The 11,682-nt window shown below is 42.5% G+C and overlaps 1 protein-coding gene across 1 annotated transcript; it reads left to right on the forward strand.

The window, feature by feature from the left end:
• Nucleotides 1-4,572: 4,572 nt before the first annotated feature.
• On the forward strand, nucleotides 4,573-7,572 carry LOC140560356 (inhibin beta B chain). The gene is made up of 2 exons (XM_072684765.1): nucleotides 4,573-5,025; nucleotides 6,803-7,572. Exons 1-2 carry the CDS (start codon nucleotides 4,629-4,631, stop codon nucleotides 7,570-7,572), a joined length of 1,167 nt encoding a protein of 388 aa, XP_072540866.1. The 5' UTR covers nucleotides 4,573-4,628.
• The last annotated feature ends 4,110 nt before the right edge of the window (nucleotides 7,573-11,682 follow it).

The raw sequence follows: 11,682 nt of genomic DNA on the forward strand, positions 1-11,682 counted from the left end.
TGTTCTGTACCACTATATGCTGGAGTCACCATCTTTACTGGCATCAGAAACCCATGAGGCACCAATGTTATGCCTTTGGAAGGCACTTAAAGTCAATTTTCGGTACACCTTCACTACAGCTATAGGACACCCCATAAAGTTAGCAGTTTTAAAGATGCTAACCCACGCCTGGTACCCTATTATGGTGCCCTTTTGGACATCAGTCAGGTTGCATCCTTTGCCAATGACAATCATTTTGCCCTCTGCTACAGCTGACTGGTGTGCTTGCTTATTTATACGTGCAGCAACGGCCACTGATGTCAGATGGTTGCAACGACTCCAGCGAGTGGTACAGAGCAATCGACATGCCACGATGGACCACTGAACCTCTATAACGAACACCTTCAGTTCCAATGCCACGACATCTCGCTAGTGTCACCTGAGCCAAGGGTGGTTATTCCAACTTTCCCATTTTCTGATAAGACTGTGTATTTAAATGTATCAATATAATATAAATAATTGTTCACTGTTAATTCTTTAGCCATCCTTTTATCATTGGTATTTATGGGCCTCTAAGAACAGTATAATCATCCAAGTGCGGTTGTAAATCTACTGTAAGTTATATTACCTACAGTACTTCACAGTACAATGTTTCAAAATCCTATAACTGACCAGTCATCAACATGTCATTATGACAGTGACATCACTGAGCTGATTAATGCCTGACGGTACATGTGAAGGCTAATGGCAGTCTTAGTTGGAAGGTTCATGTGACCTTTGTTCTGTAGTCAGCAGTGTATTGGGCCACCTGTAAAAGCGAATGTGTTCTATTGTTACACAGTCCAAGGTACAGGTTCACCTGCCGTGGCGTGGAAGCATGACGCAACTGTGTTTATATACAGTCCCAGCAAAGTAATGTTGGCAGCAGACATTAAAAATAATCAGCAGTAAAAAAAACTAAGTCATTATGATTCCAAACAATAGTGTTAAAATACTCTTAGAGAATGTGCAGTGTTAAGCCACAATCTGAATATATGCTGCTTCTCTCTTTCTTTAGTTTTGTAGGCTTAGCTGAAAGGGTGTAAAACCAATGTTTATTGTGAATGGGTTTTTTTTTACATTTTACGGGGGGGTTACCGTAAAATGTAAAAAAAAAAAAAGTCCTTCTAATAGCAGGTTCTGATGCAACAAGGTGCAGGGTTTGTGCAATATTAATTCGTAGTCAAAGAGCTCTGGAGTTTCCTCGGCCCCTTTGCGCAATGTGATGATAACAGGCCTGCAGAGGGCGACTGAGTTGTGTAGGGCCCTTTATTGGATTCATTTAGAACAGCTCAGGCTATATGCACCCATTAATATAAGCCTACTACATATATCACTGCTACCATTTTACAATACTGTTTACTTTTGTACATGCACTTTACACATGCACATCCATACTGTAATCTTTTACTTTACTTTACTTTCTATACTTTACTTTCTTTACTTTACTTACTTTACTTTACTTTCTATACTTTTTAAAACTTTTTTCTATACTATAATTTAGTGTACTTAGTATATATATATATATATATATATATATATATATATACTAAGTACACTAAATTATAGTATAAGTATATAAAGTATATATATACTGTATTATACTTATTCTGTTTCGCTCTTTTTATTTTTACTCTTTTTTTACTTCTTTTTATTTTTACTCTGCAAAGTAAGAGGAACTGCAAAGTAAAAAATTAATTGTACAGTATAACTGCTTGTTTCTGCTGTGCACATGACAATAAACTCTTAAATCTTGAATCAAGATCCTCAGAAGTAACTCTCTAGCTAGCAGTGTTTCCTCTAACCAATACAGATGTGCAGTTTTTTTCATTTTAGGTACCAACTGATGAACTCAAAAGATCTGCTCACCCCTTCCTGCAGTTTCAAGCATTTCCTGCCCCAACACACCAGATTCAACAAATAAAAGACTTAATATAGTCTATACACTGATCAGCCATAACATTAGTACCTGTGACAGGTGAGGTGAAGAATGGTCAGGTCTGTGGTGGCAGCTCAATATTAGGCAGGTGGTACTATTGTTATGTGTATAGCTTTAAAGGTCTAAGACCACTGGTAGGAAGATGAACGCTGCTATTGTGTGCATTTGAGGTGCATGGGCCGTACAGGTTTGTGTGAAAGCCTCTGATGGGCAGATTAGAGCCACATCATTTGGCTTAAAATGAATTATCTACCCAGAAATGGTGCAGAATTTGAGAAATAAGGCTAATCATAACTTCTATAGTTCCATATTATTATTTGCATTTTTGAATCCCACTGTATGTAGAAGTGGAGAGTTCTCAAACCTTAGCAGAGCAGCATGTCCCAGGACTGGAGTTAGGAACCACTGACATAATCATTTTAATAAAAGCAGAAAGCCCTGCAGCAACTACTCGCCCAGCTCAGGCCTTCTGTGCCCCAGATTTGTTGCACTTCCAGCATATGGCTGCTAGACGGCGACTTCAAGCTGTGAAGACTGCTAGGCCATCGTTAAGCTGTGAAAGTGTCCATCAGCTCACAATGTCTGAGGTGTCTTAGACATATCAGTTTAATGAACCACCTTAAAGCTAAATCACATATACACTTGCACGAGCTGGGTTAACATACAGCTCGATAATTATGCAGGTAAAAGGTGTCATTTATGCTAATTAAAATGCAAACAGTCAGATATTTCAATGTAATTTTTATTTTAAATAATGACTGAAATAAATCTGTTGTTTATTTACTTACTTGCTTACGCAGCATTTCTCTGCACGGGCACTGTGCAGGTGACCCTTTCATCAAAAGCAGCAATGTGAAAAACCTTCAAAACGTCCCACAGACAAACTCAACATGTGGATAACGATGACCTGCATTCCCTAAACCAGCAGGCTATAGCTCATTTTCCCATGGAAATGAGGAGCCTGGATTGCATCATGTTTACCATACACGTGTTGCCTTATGCGTTCCTGAAGCTCCCGTGTTTGGTTTGGATGTGTTGTACGATGGAGGTCACTGGGATAAAGGTTAGGCGCTGGACTTAGCTCTCCCACTGCCAGGTCTTATTTTATTTATTTATTTTTCTTACCTATATTCCAACTAGTCCCACTTCTTCTGCTACGAATGACTGGTAGTTAATACAACTTGCTATGACTGAATAGTTCATATTTGTACCCTTGCACGCTGGTTGGCTTGTAGCTAGTTTAGTTATATTTGGTTCGTGTCTCATAATCCTTCCCGAGGAGCAGCCCATTGTAGAATTCCTGTGTTACTAGTTACTAGTGGGCCTTTTGTCTTACTCTAGTAGTTAATATCCTATGGTTGGCTAGTAGTCCACACACTTAATCAAGGGTAGATTTGTAATAGTTAATCTTGCTTGCTCTACAAGCCTTCTAGAAGTTCATACCCCTCAGGTAAAACTGGCTAGTTACTGCCCTTACTCTTGCTGTAGGATTTACTAGTAGTTCAGAAGCTAAGATTGACTAGTTGTTCGTATTCCTGACCTAAGACTGGTTCATTCAGATCCCGAAGCCTTGACTAGTCCCCAATACAGTTCATGCACAGCATGGAATGGGTAGTACACTTAAGATGGGATCGGCTCATAGTCGTTACTCTCGTTACACTAGATTAGCTGACCATTCTCCTGCTGTATGATTGGCTGGAAGTTAGACCTGGCTTGTAGTAGTTATTCTAGCATTACCACTGGCTAGCTGTCTGCTCCCTTGCTCTACAAATCACTAATAGTAATTATTTAATAATATAATAATTCATAATTTAATTCATAATTATACTCACAAGCTAGGACGGTCTGAGATTAGACTGGGTAGATCACATAATCTTGTCATTTATGATCTTGCACTGCTAGTTATTCTAGCCTACCCTTAGCTTGCTATTGACAGTACTGCACTATGATTGGCTAGTCATTTATTCCCCTGTTCTATAGGACTGACTTGCACTAGGAAATTCATACTGCTCAACTAGATATCGGCCTAGCTGGTGCTTCATACTCCCATTGCCATTGCCATTAGCAAGGACAGGGCACAGGATGAACCACTAGCCAAAGCACTGACCAAGGAGATGAACTAAGAGGTAGCCAGCTCGTTTACAGGGGCCAGGTGGGCGGGGCTTGTTAAAAAATGGTTAAGAAAAAGAATTAGGCCGCTGCTAAAGATGAGGTGCCTCCAGGTCCAGGTAGCACCTGGGCTTTCTGTGGCTTTCTGTGGCTTCTAGGCACGTACTCCTCCTGTCCTGTGTTTATTTTCTCGTAAAAACGGACGATCTTTTTCTCGGATTAGTGCTGTTTTATTTAGATACACTCACTTGGCCAAGTAAGCACACAAGAGAGTACATTAGCCTATCAACTTTACGCACTTCACGTATTGCTCGCGTGCACCCCCCTCCCGGCCGTTTGTGTGTGTGTGTGTTTGTGTGTGTGTGTGTGTGCGTGCACGCGCGTCCGTGACACTGGCTGCGTTCATTGGCGCGTCCCTCAAGCGTGTCACAACTTTTGGTGGATTACCCCACTTCTCCCGCACCTCGGACACCAGTCTCCAGCCACAGCGTCCAGCCGTCTCTCCTGCTCCACTGCGCTCCACCTGCTCCTCCGCGCTCCTCCAACTTCCCGAGGCGGCGACATGCTCTCCATATCGCTCCCGGACCTGCCTCTCGCCGGGGACCGGACACACCACGGCGGCACGGTGTCCGCGCTCTTCTCCGCGCTGCTGTTGCTCAGCGCGCTCTTGCTTTTCCAGGGGCTCGGGGGGGCGTCCGCCGCGTGCACAACGTGCTCCGCAGGCAGTTTGGACGAGAGCGCCCTCATCGAGGCGGCCAAGAGGCAGATCCTGAACAAGCTGCACCTGCGCGAGAGACCCAACATCACCCACACCGTGCCACGCGCCGCGCTCGCCACCGCGCTGCGCAAACTGCACGCGGGACGCGTGCGTCCGGACGGCACCATCGAGCTGGAGAACGGCGGGGCCAGCGCGCGCCTGAACGACCAAGCGTACGAGATCGTCAGCTTTGCAGACATGGGTAAGAAAGCAGCACTTCTCCAGCTCCTGGAGCTTTCAGAGTTTCACAGCTTCCTCCAGCACACCTGACCCTCTTCCTACAGTCCTCGAGATGGATGAGGTGTGCTGGGTTGGTACCTGAAGCTGTGTAGGACAGTAGATCCACCAGGACTTCTAGGGCCAGAAGCTCTCTGGTCCACTGGATTTAGATGTTTTCAGGTCTAGTTTAGATGTTTCTACAGATTTCTTGGCAACATTGTTATAAACCCAAACTGGTCACTTAAAAAAAATAAAAGATTTTTATAATCGATTAAACTGATCAAATTTAAGCTTAATTTTGGGTAAAAAAAAACCTTTCAGTGGTTCCTAACCATGGTCGTAGGACTCCAAGCTTCCATCTCCACAGTTAAAAAGATAAGCCATTTTCTCCATATGCTTTTAGAATCAGCTCTGGAGACCAAAACATGTGTCAGAAGACCTACAGGACTCTTTACAGTAGTCTAAATAGAAACCTGCCCAACAGATGTAAACAGTGTGTTTATATTTACACTGTTTGTAAACAACAGAACCCAGAATTCACTGAAACACTGTCTACATGATCTGCACTACTTATCTTAACTCACTATTTACTGAGTTATTACAGTGTAACAGTGTGACTACAGTGTGTATAATTGACTTTACTTGATTTAAATGTTAAATAAATATAATATTTACATGTAAACATTATATCCTCAGGAATAGAATATCTTACCGCCACTGATATAACAAAAACAAATAGTGTCAACTTCTACAGAAGGAAACAACTTCTTAGCTTACATTTGAAGTCAATGAAAAATATATTATTATACATTATCATATAAAATATTTATATATTTTATGTATAATTATATATGGAGCATTTCTATTGGTCTATTCCTCATTCAATCTTGACACAATGCAAAGAACAGCTGCCAGATCAACCTAAATATTTACAAAAGTGAAAAATAGAGAAACGGCAAAAACAGACATACATGACTTTGTGTGACAGTGACTGTGTATAAACAATAGGCACATCTGAATTAAGTGAATTCAGCCCATCACTTTTTATGTCTATGTAGATGTAAACGCCAAGAGCTAACAGGTATCTCTCATGGATCCGAAGAAAAATGCATACCGCCACTGTCCAAAGAAAAACATGCAAATGTCTAAAACAGCAACTTTACAGCAAAGGGAACAATCTTCTTAACTTTCAATGAATGTCAGTGTAAAAATATTTGATTCCAAGGAATTTTGATGCCTTAGCATTTCTGTTGGTCCCTTCATCCAGAATTATTTACACAGGGTAGGGGGCAGCTACAGGGTTCAAAGGATGGAGAAATGGATAAAAATGAAAATGGAGAAAAATGGAAATACATGTTTTTCATTGGACAGCAGCGATATTCAACATTACATTTTCACTAAGTATGAAGGTTTCCAGTGTTTTACAGGGCCTTTTTTTCCAGAACTTGTATAACTAAGAAGTTCATTCGTTTTATAACTAAGGAGTGACCTGTTCTGTTTGTGCTACACAGCACAACACTACTATTAACACCTACTGTGTTTATTTAACCCCTTAAACCTCAGCCTTATTTCTCAGGTTATTCATTTGAGGGCCTCTTATCTTGTAGCCATGAACTATTCAATAATGACTATGAAACTAAGTATTAACACTTTGTACATTAAAATCTGTAAAGCCAAAGGTTTTACCCTGTTTCTCCTTCACCAAGCATCTCCCTCTGTCCCACCCGTCCTCTAAAAGGCTCCTTCTTGTTTCTCACCAGACGACTTGGACTCCAGTGGCATTGACCCCAGCCTGTCCTTCCAGTTCCTTCAAGAGCGTGGTCAGAGCGTGCAGGTGCTGCAGTCCTCGCTGTGGCTGTACGTGCGTCCAGCAGATGGCCTGCGTCCCGCCGCCCGCGTCTCTGCCCAGGTCTACCTGTCCGGCACGGAAGAGGCTGGCAACCGCACGCTGCTCCTCCAACGAAACGTAGAGGTGGCGCGAGGCGGCTGGCACACCTTCCCTGTCACCAGCACCCTGCAGGCCTTCCTGGATGGCGGGCAGCGGCGCCTGCGGCTGGAAGTGCACTGCGAAGACGGGGGCCAGAACCTGTGCAGCCGGCGTGGCGCAGACACCTCGCAGCAGCCCTTCCTGGTGGCGCAGGTACGTCTCCGCGAAGATGAGTCCAAGCACGCCCTGAGCAAGCGCTCGCTGCGCTGCGGCGACGACGTCAGCGTGTGCTGCAAGAAGGACTTCTACATCAAGTTCCGGGACATCCAGTGGCAGGACTGGATCATCGCGCCCGAGGGCTACCACATGAACTACTGCATGGGCCAGTGTCCGCAGCACCTGGCCGGCTCGCCGGGCATCGCCTCCTCCTTCCACGCCACCGTCTTCAGCCAGCTGAAGGCTAACGGCATCCACACGGCCGTCTCGTCGTGCTGCGTGCCCATTCAGAGACGCCCGCTCTCCATGGTGTACTTCAACTCGCAGCACAGCATCGTAAAGACCGACGTCCCAGACATGATCGTAGAGTCCTGCGGGTGCACGTAAAACAGGACACGGGACATCAGAGACAAGTTCCTGTTGCAGAAGGCACTTTTACCGTGAAGATATTGTTTGAGATTTTCTACATTTCTTTGAGATTTATCCATTTTATATGCAGAAACAGTGTGAAGTAATCCTATTTATCAACTTAATGTGTTTGGAACCAAGTTTAGAACAAACCCCTTCAGGCAGGCAGACAGGCAGGCAGGCAGGTGTCCTGTTCTTTAGCCAATGCAAAGGAAGGATCATGAATGTTTTAAAGGGATCAAAGCAGTGCTCAGGTGAATCAAAGCCACTGTAGCGATTATGTGATACTCTGGGCCTTTTCACTGTACTGTTTGATTAGTTTTCAGCTAAGGCCGCTGGCCTGACCTCTGCCTGGTTACCCAATGAGATGGGTAAACATTTAGTTATTGCCACATGTACAAGCGAAAGTCTAAAAAGGCAAGACGGTGAACGGACATATGTGACATGCTGATTGCTGTTTGATTTTAAGGATCTCGGGGAGGTGTAAATCAGATGACGCCTGAGCCTGCAAATTTTCTGCTGTACGAAAGTTCTCAAGGCTTTGTGTGTACTGTTTTGTTTACGTGGAGAAACATTAGTTTTGTTAATGCTGTTGACTTGTGTTGTTCAGGACTATGTGTTAAGTTAAGACTTCTATTTTAGACATGTTCGTTTATTTAGAGATGTGTTTATTTGTTGGGCAAATGCAGTTGGGGCTGGAATTTCTGCACAATCCAACCGAGAAGCTTTTCATCATTACTAAAGACAAAGAGAAAACAATGAGACCCGACCAGATATATGTTGTTAAGGCACTTCCTCTCCTGAAATACACAAACAGAGGGATGAGATACTGATGCAGGAGACAGAGGAATTAATGTGCTGGTCTCGGGGATATGGCTTTATAGCTTGCTTCATTTTCTATGTTTACAGTTCTATTGATTACAGGGTCAGACTCACAAAGAACAAAGTCTTTCTAGTGATGGACGTCTACAATGCTTCCAGATTTACCATTGCATGATTGGCCTACATGCATGTAGCACTTCTAGGAACCGATCTCACATCTCACGTTTGTGAATGCACTTTTTTCTACCTGTTATAATTTAATGATTTACATTCAGTTTTTGGTTTTGTTTTTCTTTTCAATTGGGTCATGTCTGAGTTCTGCATGTGTTTGTACATTATTTTGGTTTTCCTGTAGTTCAGGGATGTAAGTTAAATATACTGTAAGTTATGACCAAATATCAGCAAAGTTCTAATTATTTTTTTATGTAATCTGTTTGATTTTATAACAATATTTTCCTACAGTATAATAGTTTATAAATTATGTAATCTTGCACTGTGCTTTTGGTGAAAGTATTTTTAATATAAAATACAAATAAAAGAAATAAATATTTTACATATTAAGGCATGTGCTTCACTGTATTCTTTATCAACACAGTATATCACAGCATTTCACATAAAGTGACATACGGCACTAACTGTTCTTTTGATTACAGAAGACATTAAAGTACATTGATCTTTCAGATGACAATCAAGTTTCATAATTAATATTATCAGTTCTCAAATTGATTGCCCCATTGGTATCTCTATATGCCCCATCATTGATTTTGAGGACTCAAAATCAATAACGTCTGAAAGGCAAAGAGCGTGTTTGCCTGGGCAAACACTTGAATTGGCTTTTTTATGGACCGTCTATATTTGCCAAGTAAACATTCGTCAACTTTTTCTGGCAATGCCTAAACCCTCTGTGTTCCATACGAACAAAGGATTGACACTGGAAGCTTGAGCATAGCCATCACTGTTTTTCTACGGTATTAAATAATGCAAAAGCAAAGAGTGTAGCATGTTTTGTCACCAACTTCCCTGACCATTAAAGCCTAAAGTGCCTAAAGTACTCTATAGTACTTTGCACCTTCCCCAAACCTCTACCACGCTGAAATGAGCCTCAAAACATTTAGCCCCAGGGGTCGGGAATCATAAAACTGTGAGTTAGCACTGGTGCTGGACCGTAAAGCTTCTTCCTTCAAGCCCCCAGTGCTTTAGCATGTCAACAACACTTTCCCCAAACAAACACGTTCCACATAATACAAATAAAGGAAAACATTTCCTAGTAAATGGTGACTTATAGTCATTGTTTCTTCACTACATACAAAAACGATTTGTAGTATTCTATATTATTAACTACGTTCAGGATCTTTCTCAGTACCTGCGACTTTGCATATGCACAAAACAGCAAATCATAAACAAGCAAACTGTCTCACAACACAAAACCAAAAAAATACTGACTCTTGATCCCGAAGCACAGTTGGAAAAAGAGCTCTATGTGAGCTATTACTCAATGTGAGAATCGGAGATATGGGCTGGACTCTGGCAGCTCGCTGCTCGCTTGTCCCTGTGACTGTAGGCAAGATGCAAAATTGACTCTACAGCCAGATCAACCTAATCTAAATAGGGTCTATGTAACCTTTATAAATCCACTGATTTTCCGGTTGGAATGTTTTCATCAGTCAACATCCTGTCATGGGTGCATCCTTGAAAGCATGTAGGCAATACTTCACTGCCCTGTTAACTAATACCTAACACCTAACTAATGCCTTGTTGTCCACTCTCAAAGTCTTGATAGATCTTGATCCTTCTACCTTGATTTTTTGGGGTCATTACTGGCCATCTTTGTTTGATTTCATCTGTGTGAGCCCTTTTGTCACAGACGGCCTTCCCTTCAATGGAGATACAGCAGAAGTAAAGCCAAGCATGCGGGAAGTCAACATAGAGGGCTCCAGAAGCTTCTGGAACAGCAGTAAGATCAGATCAGAGATAAGATCAGAGGCTATCAAAAAACTGGAACCACAGCTGACCATATTTTCTTCATCTCCAGCTCGTATAGGGGAGAGGAGCCCAGTGCCAACTACTGACATATATACACAGTGATGCAAATGAATCCTGCAATGGACTCCTGTTACAGCGACCTTTATATCTGGTAGAGAACACCACAGCTGTCCTGTTCGACTGTGCTGAAGTTATGGAGCACCAGGATGAGGAAATCTCTGATAGACCTATTTCCGTCTTCTATTCTGTGTTGTTTCATCTTGCAGAACATAGGGGGGGTTGGCTCAAAGCTTCTAATTATTTCCCAAGATGCTAGATTGGACTCTGAGTATGTGTTTACCTTCTGAACAATCACAGCAAACAAAAAGAGAATGCCTTAATTTGTCAAAGACTATGGAAGGAAGTGCAAACTGAGCTGAACTGACAACTTTGTCCCTGGTCCAGTTGATGACCTAAGATATCTGACTAGATAACCTCCTGTGGGAGCTTTCTACAGAGGAAGGACAGGAGCTTCAAGCTTCAAGTTGATGCCTCTCTATAATGAAGAGGATGGACCACAGTTGAGCAGACTGCTAGGTCAACTCTAACTTCAACAAATTCACATTTCAGTAAACGCTGCAGAGTGGCAGGACACTCTGCATAGTGTACCTGGTCCACGTTTTCCAGGTCTCAGAGCAACCTTCCCCTTCAACTTCTCCTGCTGCATTCACATCCTTGCTGGGAGTCCCCTTGACCTGTTCATATGTTCAGATTAAGCGTTTCTAACTTATGCAGCATCCTACATTCACATTCAAATCCTCAGATCCTTTCCCTCTCCGTCTCAGAAACCTGTCAAGTACCTGGCACATACCATGCTGATAAAATGGACACATGCAGCAGGTACAACTTTATCGAAATCATGAGTCCTTCACCAAAATCAGGCCAACAGACTGGCCAATGCCTCAACAATGTCCCAGGCCTTTATCATTGAGATGACATGCTCAACCAGTCCAGTATACACAGAAAACATCCCTACCTATCTTGAGAAGCACATCAGTCACCTTCAGCACAGGTTAATGGAACTCAAAGTCTCTGTCTTTGCAGTTGGTCTTAAACATCTAGTAAAAATCAATCTGTGTGCTTGCACTTGCAGAGAGAACCTACAAAACTGGAGACAGTTCACTGAAGCCTTTTATTTCAGTGGCTCTGCTAGGCACTGCTATCCATCCTGAGCTATCAACTCAAACAATACCAAGCTACAGTTTTCACAGCCAAATGTCACTCAGATAAAACAAAAAAAAAGTT

This window comes from Salminus brasiliensis, chromosome 7 (assembly GCF_030463535.1).
Source record: "Salminus brasiliensis chromosome 7, fSalBra1.hap2, whole genome shotgun sequence".
NCBI classification, from domain to species: Eukaryota; Metazoa; Chordata; class Actinopteri; order Characiformes; family Bryconidae; genus Salminus; species Salminus brasiliensis.